At 48.7% G+C, this 20,719-nt stretch overlaps 1 protein-coding gene across 1 annotated transcript in view; it reads right to left on the bottom strand.

Annotated features, from left to right (window-relative positions):
* LOC101941847 (uncharacterized) overlaps positions 1-18,757 on the bottom strand; it is a 41,002-nt gene extending 22,245 nt beyond the window's left edge. Inside the window, exons 1-8 of the mRNA XM_065575493.1 lie at positions 18,416-18,757; positions 16,923-16,988; positions 11,005-12,219; positions 9,794-9,870; positions 9,136-9,225; positions 8,417-8,600; positions 7,313-7,432; positions 3,759-3,958 (exon numbers count right to left, since the gene is read on the bottom strand). Coding sequence (XP_065431565.1) covers positions 3,759-3,958; positions 7,313-7,432; positions 8,417-8,600; positions 9,136-9,225; positions 9,794-9,870; positions 11,005-12,219; positions 16,923-16,988; positions 18,416-18,446 — 1,983 coding nt within the window. The 5' untranslated portion in view covers positions 18,447-18,757. The remainder of the gene's footprint in view (positions 1-3,758; positions 3,959-7,312; positions 7,433-8,416; positions 8,601-9,135; positions 9,226-9,793; positions 9,871-11,004; positions 12,220-16,922; positions 16,989-18,415) is intronic.
* Positions 18,758-20,719: the final 1,962 nt, after the last annotated feature.

Raw genomic sequence — 20,719 nt, 5'->3', positions numbered from 1 at the left:
TGTTTGGGTCTGTTCTGAGTGAAGTTTCGTGGTTGTTGATGGTTAAACGAGGTGTCTCGTGACCTCTGTTATGATGTAAAGTGAGGGCATTTGTCAGGCGGTGGGTGTATGCCTAGTGTACGCGGTGTCGTTCGGGAGGCCTTCATGGTATGGAAGACGTCGTCTGTTTGAGATGAGAATAGTTTATTCCTATCGAAGGGGATGTCCTCCACTTTTAGCTGTAGTTCTTTTGGAATTTCCGAAGCCTGCAACCATGATGTTCTTCTCAGAACCACAGCTGTTGCGGTTGTTTGGGCAGCTGTGTCCGCTACATCCACAGAGGCTTGCAGCGCTGTGCGGGCTATTAACTGACCCTTATGGGAATGGCTGAGCCATTACAAACATTGAATCTATCTCTCCTTGTAAGTATTCTCACACTTGTTATCTAACTGTCTGTACTGAGCTAGCTTGATTATCACTTCAAAAGTTTGTTTTCTCTTAATTAATTGGCCTCTCAGAGGTGGTAAGACAACTCCCACCTGTTTATGCTCTCTGTCTGTGTGTATATATATCTCCTCAATATATGTTCCATTCTATATGCATCCGAAGAAGTGGGCTGTAGTCCACGAAAGCTTATGCTCTAATAAATTTGTTAGTCTCTAAGGTGCCACAAGTCCTCCTGTTCTTCTTTTAACTGACCCTTGTTGATAATGGCATTGAGTTCTTGTATTTTACTATAGTTAGAGTAGTTGTAATTCGCTAGTAGCACAGAATATTTGGCAACTCTAAGCAGAAGGGTAGCTGACGAGTAAACTTTCCGCTCAAAGAGGTCCAGTCTCTTGTGTTCTTTATCTTGCAGCGTGAAGCATAAATGAGGCTGTTTAATGCGCTGAGAACAGGCTTGAGGGTGTGAAAACAAAAATTTCATGCCTTTGGCTGGAATGAAGTATTTTCTGTCAGCGCTTTTGTTGGTGGGTGGTGCCGATGCCGGTGTTTGCCATATTACTTCCGCAAGCTCCATTATAGCCTCATCCATGGGGAGGGCAATCTTGGTCAATGATGCTGGTTGTAAGATTTTTAACAACTTATGTTGTTTCTCCTGCACTTCATGTAAGGCAATTTCTTGGCTGCTTGCTACTCTTTTGAAGAGTTTTTGGAACTGTGTCAGGTCATCTGGTGTTGTAGGGGTAGACAGTGTCACCGCTTCATCTGATGCAGAAGATGAGTGTGGGGGATGTGGTGAGTCATCCAGGTCTGCCTGAGGGATGAATATCTCTTCCTCTTCTATCTCTGTCTCATGGGGGTCAGAGGTTTCTCGGTGTGGTAATGATGGATGTACTCTGGAACCTCTTGTGGCTGGGGAAGGGGGACCAGAACAGGGGTTCTGGTATGTGGGCCAAGGACCCCATTATGGCCATTGAATGGGGTAAAGTGGTAATGGGTAAGGTCAGTGCTGTGCATACCAGGGCTGTAAATGCTCGACGGGATGAGGCTTAGGCTTCACAGCATTCCATGTAGGTCTCATCTGTGATGGGGATGAATGTTGAGAGGAGAAGCCATTGTCGTGCACCTCTCCTTCCTCGCCACTATGCATGCAGAGTGGTGCAGGAGATGAAGGATGGTACCGTGCTATGTAGCTCGGGGAGTGTTCGGTGCCGAGCAGTGGTGACTGCAGTGCTGAAGAAACTGCTATGTCAGCAGGACATAGAAGTTGCGCTGGTCCGGCCTTGGGATTGCGATCGACCGTTGGAGCGCTGACCTGTGCTGGATTCAGCTTGTTAGGCAGCAGCAAGTCTTGGGTCAGTGCCGATGGCAGCAGCATTGATCGCGATGCCACTCCCTGTGCCGGGACAGTGCCGGAGGAGCCCAGTGCCTCGTAAGTGCTCACTCTGGATGAGTGTAGCACTAAGAGTAAAGACCTCGCTGGGGAAGCTCTCTTTTTCTGAGAGACCCTTGCTGGAGAGATTGAGGCTCGCTTCCTGACAGTTGTGGAAGTTGGAGCCTTATCAGAGCTCAGGGATCTCGGTTTATGAGACTCCCCGGAGGATGTCTCTTGCGGAGGTTGGAGGCATTTCTTCAGCAGAAGCATTTTCAAGCAGAAATCCCTGTCACGTCTTGCCCTTGTTGTTAAGTTGGTGCAATGTGCGCATTTCTGAAATATGAGTTTCTCCCAGACAGCGAATGCAGGATGTGTGGCCGTCAGAGACCAGCATTGGTTCACAGCAGGAGTCACACTTTTTAAATCCTGATGAGACCGGCATGACTGCAGTTAAGCCTCTCCCCCCGCTCGAGAGATAAGGGTAGAGGTTAACTGTAATGGTAAACTGTAGAAACTGTTCCCAAATGGGGAGTTGAGGAGAGAATAAGTCTTCTTCTTTCTTCTCTTTTCCGAGTTTTTTTTTTATTTTTTTTTTTGAAGAAAAACCTCTAAGATGAACTAACGAAACTATGTAACTAAGTATAGACTAAAAAGAAGTTCCTATTTAAGTTGTAACTGATACTTTCTGGAAAAAAAAAACAAAAAAACAAAGAGCACTGCCGCGGAGCTCTGTCTGCAGCCGAGGACGGTTGAGAAGGAACTGAGGGGACGGTCGGGGGAGTGCACGCTACAGTAGGTGCCAACAGCTGCATGAGATGACTCCTGTGCATGCCCTTCCCCCGACCGAGTACTGCTGCGAGAAATCTCCAATCTCCAGTGCAGGGACACACCAACACCTAGAGTGGAGCACCCATGGGACACCACTCGAAGAAGAACCTCCAGCTCCAATAGCACTAACCCACGATCCCAGAGCTAAAGTGGTAATTCCCTTAACTCTCAGCACAGTAGGGTCTATGACACACAATTGTGCAGTTCCGATTTGAGCCACCCACATGCACCCTAGCAAGTTCATTACTTTATCAAAGAAGGCACCATTTCATGCTGTTTCCCTGAACTCTGCTATCTATAGGGCAGAGGTCCCCAAACTGTGGGGTGCGCCCCCCTATGGGGGCACAGAGGAACCTTCGGAGGGACATGACAGCACCACCTAGCCCCTCCCCACCCTAAGCTCTGCTCTGATCCCACCGGTAGCCACATCGTTGACTTCCAGCCCCATGTCTGGCATCGTCCACAGCTTCAGCACGGCTCCACTCCCAGCCCCAGACCCTTGCGGCTCCATTCTCGGCCCAGGGCCAAGGCTGGGGGCAGGGGCAGGGCTGGGAGCAGAGCAGCACCTGGCCAAGGGCTAGGCTATTGGCCCCCACTGCAGCCCAGTTGCTGCACTACTCCCATCCCCAGCCTTGGCCCCCTCCCATGGTTCTGGCCCTACTCCTGGCCCCAGACCCAACCCAGCTGCGGCCCCAGCCTCAGCCCCCTTAACTCTGTCCATGTCCTTTCCCACCCCACCCCCGAGTAGCGGCCCCGCTCCCAGCCCCGGCTCAGAGGGAGCGGTGTGGACAGGGGTAATGAGGGGGGGGCGAACCTCAAAAGTTTGGGGACAACTGCAATAGGGAGTTGCTTTCCAATTATTCCTGCTCTAAGGGGTGAGCTAAGCATAGTTGTTACTCCACAGCATTTTATGTGATGAATCATAACCCAATCTGGCCTGGTGCGAACCCTATGTAACGTCCTCCACCAGAACAGCCCCCGTGTCAGGACTGAAGAAGCTCCCTCTCTTTCTCAGTTAACTGTTTCTCAGTCCAGAAAGGCAACACAACTCAAATGCCCTCCAGGAGCATAGCCTTTTAAGTGACCAGCTGCAGCCACGGCCACAAAGCAAAGTAAAAAGATCTACACTCACCTGTCTATGGCGCAGAGTGAAGTTCACAGGTTTGGAGATATTCATGGGCCTCCCATCTCCAATAGCCCCACTCACCACCCTGGAATTCAGGTGAAAACTCCTCAATTTCTCAGCAGCCATTAGATCTCCCTCGTTGAGAAATCTCTTGTCAATGATGGAGTCCAGTGTGGAGTAAGAAATAAAAGCAACAGCCCAAGAATCTGAAAACATGAAATGATGCCTCATGATAGAGCCAGGGACACTGAGACAAAGAAAGAGCAAGCCAGGTGCCAAAGGTCACAGTGAGTGTGGGGCAGAGCTGGGAAAAGAACTCAGGAGTCCTGGCTAGCAGTTTGAGCTTTAACCACTAGAATATATTGCCTCCTCCCTCTTCTTCCACAGAAACACTTCTGTGTTGGAAACATCGGCGTGCACTATGGGAGTGTGATTCTTAAAGTGCACTAACGCACATTAGAGCACACTAGGGAACCTTTAGTGCACACGAGTAGGGTCTACACGGACCAATTCATGCACAGTACAGTAGTGCTCTTTAGAAATTATACCCCCATACTGTACATTATCCAGTCTGGTAGACAGCCCTAGGTAAAAGGCACTGAGGTGAATCCATAGTTTTTCTTGGTTAGGAGAGGCAGAGGGGTTGGTTAGTGAGGAGCTTTCCCTGGTGCTGAAGAATTAAGAACCAGTCCCAGTTAGAAAGCAACAGAGGGTCCTGTGGCACCTTTGAGACTAACAGAAGTACTGGGAGCATAAGCTTTCGTGGGTAAGAACCTCACTTCTTCAGATGCAAGTAATGGAAATCTCCAGAGGCAGGTATATATCAGTGTGGAGTTGATGTAAGGGTATGTATATAAGGGTATGTTGATTTGTTCAGCGCACTGATACATAGATACCCTCCCACCAACAACACAGGAAGAAGAACTCCACATGGACTCCTCCTGAGGGTCGAAATGACAGTCTGGACCTATACATAGAATGCTTCCGCCGACGTGCACAGGCAGAAATTGTGGAAAAACAACATCGCTTGCCTCATAACCTAAGTCGTGCAGAACGCAATGCCATCCACAGCCTCAGATACCACCCTGACATCATCATCAAAGAGGCTGATAAAGGAGGTGCTGTTGTCATCATGAACAGGTCTGACTACCAGAAGGAGGCTGCCAGACAACTCTCCAATACCAAATTCTACAGGCCGCTTTCCTCAGATCCCACTGAGGAATACACTAAGAAACTGCACCATCTACTCAGGACACTCCCTACACTAACACAGGAACAAATCAACATACCCTTAGAGCCCCGACCGGGGTTATTCTATCTACTACCTAAGATCCACAAACCTGGAAATCCTGGACGCCCCATCATCTCGGGCATTGGCACTCTCACTGAAGGACTGTCTGGATATGTGGACTCCCTACTCAGACCCTACGCCACCAGCACTCCCAGCTATCTCCGTGACACCACAGATTTCCTGAGAAAACTACAATGCATTGGTGACCTCCCAGAAAACACCATCCTAGCCACCATGGATGTAGAGACTCTCTACACAAACATCCCACATACAGATGGAATACAAGCTGTCAGGAACAGTATCCCTGATGATGACACAGCACAACTTATTGCTGAGCTCTGTGACTTTATCCTCACGCACAATTATTTCAAATTTGGTGACAATATATACCTCCAGACCAGTGGCACCGCTATGGGCACCCGCATGGCCCCACAATATGCCAACATTTTTATGGCTGACCTGGAACAACGCTTCCTCAGCTCTCGTCCACTCATGCCCCTTCTCTACCTACGCTATATTGATGACATCTTCATCATCTGGACCCATGGGAAGGAGACCCTGGAAGAATTCCACCATGCTTTCAACAGCTTCCACCCCACCATCAACCTCAGCCTGGACCAATCTACACGGGAGGTCCACTTCCTGGACACCACCGTACAAATAAGCGATGGCCACATTAACACCACCCTATACCGAAAACCCACCGACTGCTACGCCTACCTTCATGCCTCCAGCTTCCACCCCGGTCACACCACACGATCCATCGTCTACAGCCAAGCACTGAGGTACAATCGCATCTGCTCCAACCCCTCAGACAGAGACCAACACCTACAAGATCTTCACCAAGCATTCTCAAAACTACGATACCCACACAAGGAAATAAAGAAACAAATCAACAGAGCCAGACGTGTACCCAGAAGCCTCCTGCTACAAGACAGGCCCAGAAGAGAAACCAACAGAACTCCACTGGCCATCACCTACAGTCCTCAGCTTAAACCTCTCCAACGCATCATCAGTGATCTACAACCCATCCTGGACAATGATCCCTCACTTTCACAGACCTTGGGAGGCAGGCCAGTCCTCGCCCACAGACAACCTGCCAACCTTAAGCATATTCTCACCAGCAACCACGCACCGCACCATAACAACTCTAACTCAGGAACCAACCCATGCAACAAACCTCGATGCCAACTCTGCCCACATATCTACACCAGCAACACCATCACTGGACCTAACCAGATCAGCTACAACATCACCGGCTCATTCACCTGCACGTCCACCAATGTTATATATGCCATCATATGCCAGCAATGCCCCTCTGCTATGTACATTGGCCAAACTGGACAGTCACTACGCAAGAGGATAAATGGACACAAGTCAGATATCAGGAATGGCAATATACAAAAACCTGTAGGAGAACACTTCAACCTCCCTGGCCACACAATAGCAGATGTTAAGGTAGCCATCTTACAGCAAAAAAACTTCAGGACCAGACTCCAAAGAGAAACTGCTGAGCTCCAGTTCATTTGCAAATTTGACACCATCAGATCAGGATTAAACAAAGACTGTGAATGGCTATCCAACTACAGAAACAGTTTCTCCTCCCTTGGTGTTCACATCTCAACTGCTAGCAGAGCACCTCACCCTCCCTGATTGAACTAACCTCGTTAACTCCACACTGATATATACCTGCCTCTGGAGATTTCCATTACTTGCATCTGAAGAAGTGAGGTTCTTACCCACGAAAGCTTATGCTCCCAGTACTTCTGTTAGTCTCAAAGGTGCCACAGGACCCTCTGTTGCTTTTTACACATTCAGACTAACACAGCTACCCCTCTGATACTTGAGTCCCAGTTAGGTCATACTGGCCTGAAAATCGGAGTAAAATCGGTAAATATCATCCTGGTTCCATTCCAGGAAGTCACACACGTCAACTTGGGGCCTAGCTGGGCTCATCATCAGGACATCAGGTGTTGAGTCAATGGATCTTTGATCTTTCCATTCTCTGGACCAATTCATATCCCATCAAAGCTTCTCTCTCCTCCCTGCCCCTCCCATTGCTCGGTTTTCATGCTTCAGGACAACCAGGAATGAAGGGCTCTGCAGAGCTCAATGCCTGAGAAACACTGGCTCAGCCAACAAGGTCCACACTAGTGTCAGGATAACAGAGGCAAGCAAACCAGACTGTGGTGAGAGGAAGGGGAGAACTAGGGCTGGGGTTTGGTGTCTAGTTAAAGGGGTGAGTGCCTGGGAAGCACTAGGATGGTACCTTCTGTTGCTGCTCTGGTGACCGTATCGCAGTGAATGTCCATTGTCTCCTCCTGAGCGCTCAGCCTGAAGACCTCATCACAGGGACCTGCAGCCGGGACAACGAGGAGCGTCTCGATAGCTGGGGAGGGAAATGGCAAAGCCTCTTGCTGTAAGGGCAAGGCAGGTTTGGAGCTCCACTCTCTCAGAATCCCACCACCCCCTCCCCCTTTCTCCTCACCTCCATTTCTCTGTGTTTCCCCGAGGCCCTCTGGCTGACCTTCTATGATCCATGATCCGTATGTCCCCATGAAGATGCCACTGTGCCAAGAGGCAGAAGGCAACTTCTCCCTGCTGCCTCACCTCTGCGCTTTAGCAGGGGAAGCAGCAGGATGGGGTATTGCTGGGGCAGGGAGTGAAAGGAGGACGCAATGGCAGCTGCCTGTGGTGACAGGAGATTGGCATTGCTTTTAAAACCCTCTCAGGCAGCTGCCATTGCTGCAAAGCCCCAGGGCTGGATTTATGGGTGGCAGGTAGCATAGGCCGGGGAAGGCTGTGCCTCCCCAAACACCCTGGCATGGACATGCTCATGCTCCATCCCCAGGCCCTCTGCTGCCTGCTTCCAACTCCCTTCCCGCTCTTCTGTGGCTGAGAGGCTGGGGCAGGAAGGCTGGGGCTGGTGCTCACAAGGCCCAGGGCTGGGGGTGCTGGGGGTGCTGGCCCGGGGCCATGCCACGTCACGCTGCCTGCCCAGCCGCCCAGCTCTGGAGTTGGGGATGCTGTGGCTGCCTGGCGTTCCAGGGCTGGGGGTGCTCCCGCTGCGCTGCCCACCTGGCATTCCAGGGCTGGGGTAGCGCGGGGATGGGGGCGGGTTGCTCTGGTCTCCAGTGGAGGACAGGGGGTGGAACAGGAGGGGCGGGGCCTTGGGCAGAGAGGGAGGGGCCGAGGGCTAGCCTATCTCAATGGTTAGCCTTTCTCAATGGCTTCTTCACCTGCTGCCCATGGCTGGGTTATAAACCATGAGAGAGGGGCAGCGAGGCTGCAGTGGTGTTCTGCATTGAAAAGAGTATAACCCCCTATCTCACAGCCACCACCAGGTGATGTGGGAGCCTCCCATCCGCCTCACCCATAGACTCTGTTGTTACATTCTGTTTCTTCATCTCCGGAGACTTCAAAGCAGCCGTCAGTGCAGCCAATTCCACACTCTGCAGGAGGAACGTCACGGCAGAGGCCACCTCCCTCTTGCTCTCGTTCCCACCAGCACTGAGGGTGGAGCTATTCAGGAAGGAACCAAAGGGGCCAGCAACTTCCTGGGATTGGGAAAAGAAACACCCTGAGAAGGAGGGAGGATTTCAGTGGTTCATGAGACACATTCTTCAGACTCCCAGGGGAACAATGACCCTCTTAGGGACATATGGGTTCATAGTGACCTTCCCCACTCAGAGGGACTGCAGCATTCTCAAAGAAGGAGCCCTTTACAGAGCGAGTGAGGCTACTGACGCTTGCTCAGGACTCCACAGTAACCAGAAGCCAGGGGAGGGCTAACGCGCTGTGTCATTTGCTCCTCATCCCTGGTCCCTTCAGTGTACTGGCCAGAGAACATTGCTACAAATCAGCAGGCATCTAGGTTCTCTCTGTGTTGTCCCCAGAAGGAATTTGGATCTTCCTAGGACCAGTGGGGACAGAGCCCAGATCCCCTGCCACTTAAGCTAGAGAGCATGCACATGCACACACACACCCCTTTTCTGAAGAGCAGCTACAATTCCCCCCAAAGTGAGACTGTTATTCCAGTGCTCAGGGCATTTGCCATAGAGCGCCCACACATGTAGGGGGAGAACCTCTGACCTGCAGCGATACTGCTCTGTCCTGGGCACACATGGTCTCCAAATTCACTAAGGTTGAATTCACGAAGGAGCAAAATTCACTGGTGCTGCCCTGTAGAACAATCAGAGGAAATGGGTTATTTCTGCAAGTATGGAAACGCCACCCAAAATTAAGGTTAATAGTTCTGCAGAGTGATGTTGCTTTGACCTGTGGCTGGCTGGCTGTCCCACTAGAATGCCTACAGATTAAGACATGTTAAGGCTAAGTGTGGTGAAGGAGTATTGAAGCTTTCATTCATATTAATGAATTTCTCCTTCCCTTCCTCACAGTGATTTTTTAAGGATTATTATCCTCCTTTTACAAGTGGGGAACCGATGCACAGAGAGACTGAGCAAATTGCCCAAAGTCACACACTGAGTCTGGGGCAGAGATGGGAACCGAACTCTGACTTCCTGTATCTCTGGCTGATGCTTTAACTGCAGAACTCTGATGTACAGTGTGGGTGTCACACACATAAGCATGATACGGTCGTGTTTTCAAAAGCACTTTGTATTGGACTGATTCTGCTTCCACTGAAGTCAGTGGTAAACCCTGGATAAGCAGAGAATCCTCAGGCTCAAAGTTTTCTGTGTACTCGTTGTGAAAACCCTCAAAGCCCAAATAAACCCCTTCCACGTACCTGCAGAAAGACAACTTTGCACATCTCCAGCTGCTCTTGTATCTGTGGAGTCTCAGTCTGGCATTTAAAGGTAACATCTAGCAACAGAAAGAGAGGCAGGACAATAACATCAGGTCAACATCTGCAGGGCTAAGGTTTTCAGAAGGGTCTCGTGATTTGAGACATATTAAAAGGGCCCTGACTTTCAAAAGTGCTGAGCACTCACACTGTGAAAATCAGGCCCCTTTAAGGTCTCAAGTTAGACAACCAAAATCACAGAGCAATTTTGAAAATCTTGGCCTAAGTGACACACCTAAGCCCACACACCTAAGGACAGAGCTGGGAATGGACGCTTGATCACTTGAGTCCTAGCCAAGCACTTTAGCCGCAAGGGCCATCCTCTATTCCTACCAGAATACAAAGTTGATGATCTACTGAAACCCAGCAGGTGTTTTCTCCCTTTAACTCCATTGATCCCTTAAGCCCTGTCTATCTGACAACTTTCAACTGAGTCTCTAATCAGTTAGCAATACATTCGGCCCTAAAAGTCTGGTGTGTGTCCACACATCACCTGGTTAATACTCACTTAAGCTTTACCTGTGTATCTCATTAATCAGTGTATGTTATGTGTCCTCTAGGGGCTGGTCCACCAAGGGTCCGGTTCTGCTACAGCTCCTAGTTATGGGAGTTCATCCCTTAGCTCAAACAGTAGTGGGTCATGCAGTTACAAAGTCCTGGGTTTCATCTTTGGTGATAACCAAGATGATGGTTGTTACATCTATAGTCGAGATGTTTCCCTTTCCCAGAAGTGTTCTAATCCTGCTATTGTACTTCTAAAAGGCCGGAGTCTCATCAAGGTATGTCTGCACTAGAAATTCTTCCGTCAACCTAGATACCACCTCTCGGCAGGTGGATTAACTACAGTGACAGAAAAATCCCTTCCATCGCTGTACCAAGTGTCTACACTACAGTGCTACAGAGGCCCAGCTGTGGTGCTGTAGCTGTGCTGCTGTCGCTTCTGTAGTATGGACATAGCCGAAGTAACTGTGGCTAGTGGTGGCCTAGGATGCCGTGTTGGGCCAAATTCTCAGCTGGTGTAACTCAATGGAGCCCCATCAAAATCAACAGACTTTACACCAGGCCCATGGTTGCCTCCCTGGTTGTGACACTGTTTTCTTTGCAGCATGGACACTATCTGTGGTCAAAATCAATTTAAAACCCATGCTACTCACTCTTCCTGCAGGAACCCGGAATCCCATAGCTGTCCATGGCGGCAGTGCCAACACTCAGGAGCGCAAATGGAGAGCTGGGATGTTCCACAGCATGGGATCTGATGGCAGGTGCAAGGATATGCAGGCTCCAAACGAACTCAGTGCCAGCGACTCGGTTCCACACCACATCCCTTACAGGCTGATTGTCTAGGATGATGGCGCCAGTCTCTGCTGTATTGGCCACCATCAAGGCAAAGTTCTCGAAGCCCTCCTGGGCATTTATAGAATACATCCAGCAGTAACTGGCAACATCTGGAACATTCATCAGGAAGGCGTGGGAGGAATTAGGGAGAGGTGCACCCACGCTGTAGAACACCACCTGGATGCCCACATTAGCAGAGATGTAGACTGGGATCCAGGGCTTGACAGGACGCTGGAGTACACTGCCTCCTGCTAGAGTAACAGTCTCTTGCTGTTCCCCTAGTTGATACAACACAGTTGTGTTCTGGGAAGCAGTGATGTAGACTACTTCATCTACTTTCTGCCATGGTAAGGGAGGAATGATGTATGTTGTACCCCAGCTGCAAACTGGTAGGAGCTGCTCAAAGACATGGTTGCATTTTGTGCTAGTACAGAAACACACCTGGCCAACCAAGACAGCCACTGGCTTTTTTGAGACAATCCTGGTGCCAGACACATTTGCTATGCCTTGTAACTGGTAGCCTTGGAAAGGAAGGAGTGTAATGTTCAGTGTGTCACCAGTGGAGTAGACCTCTGTTTCATAACGTAACTTGCCTTCCACATGGACCGTCACAAGGTTGCGGTCTTGGTATGTCATAACAGAGAACTCTGGGTAACTATCTAAGGATTCTGTAGGGGGAGTAACTATGTAGTGTTCATTTCCCAAGCTGGAGACAGGATACAGCACAGTGGTCTCAGAATTCACATCTTTGTTGCTGACAGACACTACTGAGATATCTTTGTCAGCCTTGACTAGGACCACCTTGGAGAACTTGATAACACCCTTAATTCCCACTGACTCTGGTAGGCTGACCCGCACCATCTCTCCCCGATTTACCATAATCTTCTTATCAAATGAGTAATTGGAGATGGAAACAGACACTGAAGTGAAGACAAAGTAGCCAGTAATTTGCACTTCAAATTGACTAGAGTTCCCACAGTCGTCCATGTAGGAGGTGATGAATTCTCTTCCCATAGTTTCAGTCTGACATGTGCCTGCAAGGAAAAATAGCAATAAAACGTTGGAGGTGGAGATAGCAAACTGGGAGGGATTGCAACTACTTTGGAGGACAGGGTCATAATTCAAAATGATCTGGACAAATTGGAGAAATGGTCTGAGTTAAACAGGATGAAGTTTAACAAAGACAAATGCAAAGTGCTCCACTTAGGAAGGAAAAATCAATTTCACACATACAGAATGGGAAAAGACTGTCTAGGAAGGAGTACGGCAGAAAGGGATCTAGGGGTTATAGTGGACCACAAGCTAAATATGAGTCAACAGTGTGATGCTGTTGCAAAAAAAGCAAACATGATTCTGGGATGCATTAACAGGTGTGTTGTGAGCAAGACACGAGAAGTCATTCTTCCGCTCTACTCTGCTCTGGTTAGGCCTCAGCTGGAGTATTGTGTCCAGTTCTGGGCGCCGCATTTTAAAAAAGATGTGGAGAAATTGGAGAGGGTCCAAAGAAGAGCAACAAGAATGATTAAAGGTCTTGAGAACATGACCTATGAAGGAAGGCTGAAAGAACTGGGTTTGTTTAGTTTGGAGAAGAGAAGACTGAGAGGGGACATGATAGCAGTTTTCAGGTATCTAAAAGGGTGTCATGAGGAGGAGGGAGAGAACTTGTTCACCTTAGCCTCTAAGGATAGAACCAGAAACAATGGGTTTAAACTGCAGCAAGGGAGGTCTAGGTTGGACATTAGGAAAAAGTTCCTAACTGTCAGGGTGGTTAAACACTGGAACAAATTGCCTAGGGAGGTTGTGGAATCTCCGTCTCTGGAGATATTTAAGAGTAGGTTAGATAAATGTCTATCAGGGATGGTCTAGACAGTATTTGGTCCTGCCATGCGGGCAGGGGACTGGACTCAATGACCTCTCGAGGTCCCTTCCAGTCCTATAATCTATGATTCTATGATAGATACTGGCAAGAGGTGGATAGAGTAAAAGGGACTGGATCAACTTTGTTCAAGGCAAAAATTAAGGCACAGTAAAAAAAAAAAAGAGCTTGAAAATTTTAATGAAGCTAGAAATTTTCCCCATTATATTTTTAATCTACATTAAAATATTTTTTATTAATACTAAACATTATTTTAAATAATGAAGAAGCACAACTTAGGCAGCTTAGAACCCAACAAAAGATCTTGGAATCAAACACGAAGTTGGGGAATGTTCCAATCTGGATCAGAACTCCATGAGTGTCCCTGATCTCTCTAATAGTTCAGAACCAGAATCCTGGATCCAAACACTTATGGAAACACAGAAAATTTTCAGCTCCAGATGCTCACTTAATGATTTGGACTCAGCTCTAAGAATAATTGTTTGCCCTTCCCTAGCACCCTCTGTCTAAGCTCAAAACACTTTACAGACAGACATTAAATAATACTCAGTCCAACCAAGAGATGGGTCAATATTACTGTCCCCATTGCACTGAAGGGGAAACTAAGGGACATAGAGGGTTAGGAGCTTGAACAAAGCAACCCCACAAATCAGCAGTAGAACTAAGAATAGAACCCAGGTTTCCTGACTCTCAGTCTCTTGTGCTCTAACTGTTATAACCTGCTCCCTTCCCAGCACTGGGAATAGAATCTTAGTCTGTTGGGTTGATGCCTTGGGCCTATTGGGCTGCGGTAATATTAAAACCCTTTTGTACTGTTACAACATTAAACACATAAGCGTGGTTTGGGGTCTTGTGTCAAGTTATCACTGGCACCTTCTCCTGTTGCAACCACCACCATTAAATATATGTATATATACAGAAAGAGAGAGAGAGAGAACCTTTTATTAACAGGTATAATAAGATATAAGAAACAGTTCAATAAAATTACAATTTTAAAAAGTTAAATAAAACTTTTATTTAATAAGTTTCCTTCATTTCCCTTTTCATTATATAGGGCCAGATCCTCAGCTAGTGTAAATCAGTGTAGCACCACTGACTACAACAGACCTTTGCTGATTTACAACAGATGAGGATTCTGCCCATTACCCCCAGCTGACATCCCACTTGGCTCTTTATAGAGAGATCCAGAAACATCGCATCTCCCAATAAACATTTTATCCTCACTCCCAGAGCTCGCTCTCTCTGCCCTGAGTGGAAAGAAAATTAAGGCCAAATGTAATATAGCTTCTTAAATTTCCACTAGCTGAGAATCTGGCTGTCTAGCTTCAGGCCCTTTAATAGGATCAGTGAGGGGAGATACTGTGAAATGCTGGGCCTCCTTCTCCTGTCCCTTACACCATATGACGGCCATTGATTTCAGTGCATTTTTCCTGATTTACACTGATATATGTGAGAAGAGAATCAGGCCCATCATTCTTAGCCTCAATGGGAGATGGCAACAGGGCTAGATTTATGGGCAGGTGACCCAGGCAACCACCTAGGGTGCCAGGTTTGTGGGGTGCCGGGCTCGGGGTGCTGTTTTTGTCGTTAGCGACAAAAGGGAAACCAGAATGTTTGAAGTAAAATGTTTCAGGTATTCCATATGTGGATTCATTTTTCACTAGCCTCCTAGAATGTTCTGGACCTTTCTAGGATCTCATGAAACCTTCCAGATTTTCTGAGAACTACATTTTCCTCCAGCCTCCTAGAATGTTGTCAGCCACGCTCTCGCGACTATATACAGAGCAGGGCATCACCCAGGGTTGGCAACTTTCTAATTTCACAAAATGGAACACCCTGGCCCTACCCGTTCCCCAAGGCCCTGCCCCCACTCACTCTAGTCCCCCTCCCTCCATCGCTCGCTGTCCCCCACCCTCACTCACTTTCAGTGGGCTGGGACAGGAGGTTGGGGTGCGGGAGGGGGTGAGGGCTCCATCTGGGGGTGTGGGCTCCGGGGTTGGGCCAGAAATCAGAGGTTCAGGGTGCAAGAGTGGGCTCCAGACTGAGGCAGAGGGTTGGGGTGCGGGAAGGGGTGAGGGTTCTGCCTGGGGGTGCTGGCTCTGGGGTGGAGCTGGGGATGAGGGGGTTGGGATGCAGTAGGGGGCTCCGGGCTGGGGCCAAAGGGTTTGGAGTGCAGGAGCAGGCTCAGGGTTGGGCCAGGGGGTGAGGGTCTGGGAGGGGGTTCAGGCTCTGGCTGGGGTTATGGGCTTGGGGGTGGGGCCAGGGATGAGGCGTTTGGGGTGCAGGAGGGGGCTCCAGGTTGGGGACAAAGAGTTTGGAGTGCGGGAGGAGGCTCAGGGCTAAGGCAGGGCATTGGAGTGTGGGAGGGGATGCGGGGTGCAGGCTCCAGGAGGGAGTTTGGGTGAGGGAGGGGGTTCTGACCTGAGGCAAAGGGTTGGGGTATGGGTGGGGGTGCAGGGTCTGGGAGGGAGTTAGAGTGCGGGAGGGGGTTCCAACATGGGGCAGTGGGTTCAGGGTATGGGCTCTGGCCAGGCAGCACTTACCTCACGCGGCTCCCATTCAGTGGCACAGCGGGGCTAAGGTAGGCTCCCTGCCTGCCCTGGCTCCGCGCTGCTCCTGGAAGTGGCCAACATGTTCAGCCCCTAGGCGGAGGAGCAGCCAGGTGGCTCTGCACGGTGTGCGCTGCCTGCACCAACAGCCGCCACCCCCACAGCTCCCATGGGCCACAGTTCCCAGCCAATGGAAGCTGTGGAGCTGGCGCTGGGAGCAGCAGCAGCACTCGGAGCTTTGCTGATCGCCGCTGCGCTTAGGGGCCGGACATGCCAGCTGCTTCCGGAGAGCTGCACAGAGCCAGGGCAGGCAGAGAGTTTGCCTTAGCCCCAGTGCACCACCGAACGGACTTTTAATGGCCAGGTCAGCAGTCCTGTCCAGCCCCCTGCCTTCACTAGCAGGGTCCCTTTAGGATTGGGCGTTCCGGTCGAAAACCAGACACCTGGCAACCCTAGTATCACCAGTTAGTCTTATGAGACAGGGATAAATCATGCATACAAATCATGCATCAAAGTCATGAAATGGGCTACAAATGAAACAAAAAATAAAGTATTTAAATGTTTAACAAATGGGGGGGAATGGGGGCACACGCCCTTTGGTCTAGGGCCGGCCCTGGCTGCCGGTCCTCAATGCCTCTCAGGATTTCGCTCCATTTGTAGGATTTCCCAGTGCTTCTAGTTTCTACATGAAATTGATCGTGATCTCAGTATTACAGAATTGTATGTGAAAATTAACAGCTTCTTAAAGGGGAAGCTGCCAAAAGGACAAACCCAGAATTACTGCTACTTCATTCTCCTTCGCTCCTTTCTGACAGACCTCCAGGTACTGCAGTCCAGTATATGAAGTCTCCAGCTACCACTTCCTGGGCCCACCTCTGGCTTTTCAGTATGGCCTAGTGACACTATTAAAAGACTTCTTAGTGGGAGATGGCAGCAGAAAGAGGTTCTTGTCCACCATGGGACAGAGTATGAGCAGACTAAAACTAGAATACCCTAAGGAGTGACAGAGGGAGAAAGAGGGAGTGAATGATAAACGAACACAGAGAAGGAGGAATTGTCCTTGACACCCAATCTTCCCTGTTTTCAAAATTCTGGGTTTTCCATTTAGGGCCTGTTTAGAACCTGAGGTGTACCCACCCCTTTGGGCATTCCGCTACTCCTAATGACCCAGTTGCAGTAAATCCCCACATTAGAATCCAGATAATGCTCAAGCCAATACCGGCTTCATTGCAGACACTCTATATGGGACTCACTTATCATGGGCACAAAAACTTTACACAAGGTATTAAGTTTCATTAACCTGAGAACTTACCAATTGTGTTTGTCTTCTGGGCACTTGCTGGTGGTAGCAACCAGAACAGTCCAAGCAAGAAAAACACTTGAGAGAAGATGAACAAAATTGTTTAAAATCTAAGATATGGCAATAAACAACACAGGGAGGATTCTAATAAAGGATTCTAAGCACCTTTGTATGAGTCTGACCCAAATCTCAGTTACACTGGTGTAAATTTGGAATGACTCCATTGGTTTACTTTTATTGGAGTTACCCTGGATTTATCCTGGGATTTAGGAGATCAGGATTAGGATCAGGGCATTGGACCTCATTAAACCACCAGGCTGCAGGCCTTGTCAAGGCCTACAAAGGGTACTGCGGCTGCAAAGGGGCAGCCCAGAGACAGGCAGAGGCAGCTGGTTCAAACCCCCCTTGCAAATGATGAGTGGTTTATAAACTGCAGTCTTCCCCAAGGTCCGGAAGGGACATGGGGGCCAGTGGCAAGCGAGACACTGGCCTGCAGAGAGCGCTCTGTGCTGGAATTGCTAATTCCCTGGATGACCAGCAGGAGGTGCCGTGCTGGTGAGTCATCGCCCCGCCACACATAAGAATCAAAAATCATTACCAAAATTCACACAAGCACCACACAGGGCTTTCCCCCTTTGACCTTGTCATTTTGGGTTCGGTCAGATATATCCTTCTCCTGTGCCCAGTGCTCAGCAAGGAAGCAAAAACATGCCCTGAAGAGGGGCAAGATGCACAATAAGTTTGCAGGAGAGCATGTATCTTGAAATGAAATAATGGAGATATCCTATCTTATAGAACTGGAAGGAACCTCCAAAGGTCATTGAGTCCAGCCCCCTGTGCCTTCACTAGCAGGACCAAGTACTGATTTTGCCCCAGATTCCTAAGTGGCCCCCCTCAAGAATTGAACTTACAACTCTGGGTTTAGCAGGCCAATGCTCAAACCACTGAGCTATCCCTCCCCCCCTAGTCTTGCTAGTCTGTTTAGCCAACAGTTGGTGCTGCAGCTGCTCTTTGTCTACCTGTGAAGCCCAACTGGTCACAGAATGTACATCTACACCACGCAGCAGCCTGCAGCAGCAAGGCTCAGAACCAGCTCGACAGACTCAGGCTCGTGCAACTGTGCTAAAAGTAGCTGTGTACACAGAGCTTCTAAGTTGTGGCTTGGACGGGAGGTCAGGCTCTGAAGTCTAGGGAGGGGGATGGGCCTTGGCTGGTCCAAACCACAACTTAACAGTGCTGTCCGCACACCTATTTTTATCATGGCAGCGCAAACCCGAGTCTGTCAAGGTGAGCTTGGAGGGTCCCTGCCACAGGCTGTGTAGATGTTCCCTGACAGGCCAGGGAACCTCCGAAGTACCTGAGGACAGAACCCTTCTAACTTCCCCTCCCTGGCATCTCCAATAAGTTGCCAGCTGGCTACTCCCAGCTATTCCAAGGATAGCGGCTTGCCTGCCACACTCTCCCCTACATCATGGCTCTGTCATCACTAACTCGGTTCTACTTACTTGGAGGAAATGCGAAGCCTCGGCGTCCCATGGCTGCTCAGAAGACAAGCTCTGGGCTTCTGACCCTGGCAGCTTCTTTATTAACCATAAATAAGACCAAAAGCAGAACTGACACACACTCGGTCACAGCATCTTCCTCTTTAGTCCCCTTATCTCTGGTCTCTGGAAACAGAGTCTTTGGGCCAAGTTCACCTCACTGGAGTCAGTAACTGATCCCACTAAGGGGATGGGCCCTTTATTATTTATTATCTTCCCTCACCCCTGCAGTGTGCTGGGTGCCCTCACAGGGCAACAGGAATCAGACAGTCCTTATGCTGCAGTTTACACTCTCATGGGAGATCTGACACACCAGGTGAGAGTTGTATAGAATTGGTGCTGAAATAAGATGAGCAAACAAGGGTTACAAAACTAAGATCTGACAGTTACTTATCTGTAACCCATGTGTCAACTTCCTGCCCAGCTCTTTCAGAGTCCCCCCCTCCAACCACTTTCTACTCTCAAGTAACCCACACTAGGACAATGCAGCTCTCTAGTTATTTTCACATAAGAGGATAAGAATCTATTACTGCTGCACACTAGAGAATCATATCCTTTAGCTAAACGGATACAAGACTTGTGCTTTTAGTGCAGAAGATTCTAGGTATGATCCCTGCTGATGACTCACAGTGGATAAATCGCTAAATTCACTCCACGCTGCAACCCAACAGCCCCACCCCCTCTCTTTCACGCTCTCTCTCTCTCTCTCTCTCTCTCTCACACACACACACACACACACACATACCTACCTCAGCAGGAGTCTTATTTCACATGTACAAAATGGGAAATGCAACACAGGGTCCTGTGGCACCTTTAAGACTAACAGAAGTATTGGGAGCATAATGTTTCGTGGGTAAGAGCCTCACTTCTTCAGATGTAAGGCTTCTTACCCACGAAAGCTTATGCTCCCAATACTTCTGTTAGTCTTAAAGGTGCCACAGGACCCTCTGTTGCTTTTTACAGATTCAGACTAACACAGCTACCCCTCTGATACTTAAAATGGGAAATGACTGCCTAGAAAGGATGAATGACTGCCTTTTCTACAGAAAAGGATCTGGGGGTTATAGTGGATCACAAACAAAAATCTGAATCAACAATGTACTACTGTTGCAAAAAAAAACCCAAAAAGCAAACATAATTCTGGGATATATTAGCAGGAGTGTTGTAAGCAAGACATGAGAAATAATTCTTCCACTCTACTCAACACTGATAAGGCCTCCAATTCTGGGCACCACATTTCAGGAAAGAAACTGAACAAACTGGAGAAAGTCCAGAAGAGAGAGCAACAAAAATGATGAAAGTTCTAGAAAACATGACCTGTGAGAAAAGATTGAAAAAACTAGGGATGTCTAATTTGGAGAAGACCGGGGGAGGGGAGGGAATGGGAGGGAGACACACATGATAACAGTCTTCAAGTACATAAAGAGGAGAGTGATAAATTGTTCTTCTTAACTACTAAGGACAGGGCAAGAAGCAATAGGCTTAAATTGCAGCAAGGTAGATTTAGGTTGGACATTAGGAAAAACTTCCTAACTGTAAGATTAGTTAAGCCCTGGAACTAATTACCTAGGGAGTTGTGTGATCTCCATCACTGGACGTTTTTAAGAAGAGGTTAGACAAACACCTGTCAGGTTGCCTAGATAGTATTTAGTTCTACTTTAGTGCAGGGGACTGGACTAGAAGACCTCTCGGCGTCCCTTCAAGTCCTACATTTCTATGATTCATCACTTCTGACTTCAGAGGTTTCTAGGGCTGTGAAGGGAGTGTGACGTTCTGTACCTCAGGGGAAAACTCTGCACCCCCATGTTCATCCTTATAAAATGATTGTGTGGTATCCAATGCAAATTTTGTCGTGTTGATTGTCTTCGGAAGGCTCATGATGCATTGAGCATTGTTGTTACAGTAATGTTATAGTAATGTTATAGGCTGTAATTTCATGTATATAGTTATGAGGCTGAAAATGTGTCCTCATGGCTTAAAACAGGCCGAGGCAAAACTCTCCAAGAGCAGAGAGGCAGTTCACACCTCATCAGGGCATGTATGGGACAAACCCAGCCCAACCTCACAGGAACAAAGGACGCTGGCCTAGGCAGCAACAAAGGATCTGTTGGACTCTTGAATGAGTCACCCTCCTTCCTTTGGTCAGTTTTGGACTGCGATGAGGTAATGCTCACCTGACTCTGAAGTGGGGGGCAAAGCCAAAAGGGAAGAAAGAACATGATAAAAGGGAGAGACATTTGTCATGCTCTTCCTCTCTCTTCTACCTCC

Source organism: Chrysemys picta, chromosome 22, assembly GCF_011386835.1.
Source record: "Chrysemys picta bellii isolate R12L10 chromosome 22, ASM1138683v2, whole genome shotgun sequence".
Lineage (NCBI taxonomy): Eukaryota > Metazoa > Chordata > Testudines > Emydidae > Chrysemys > Chrysemys picta.
The sequence above is the reverse complement of the archived record's forward strand: the minus strand, read 5'-3'. Positions and strand labels throughout refer to the sequence as shown.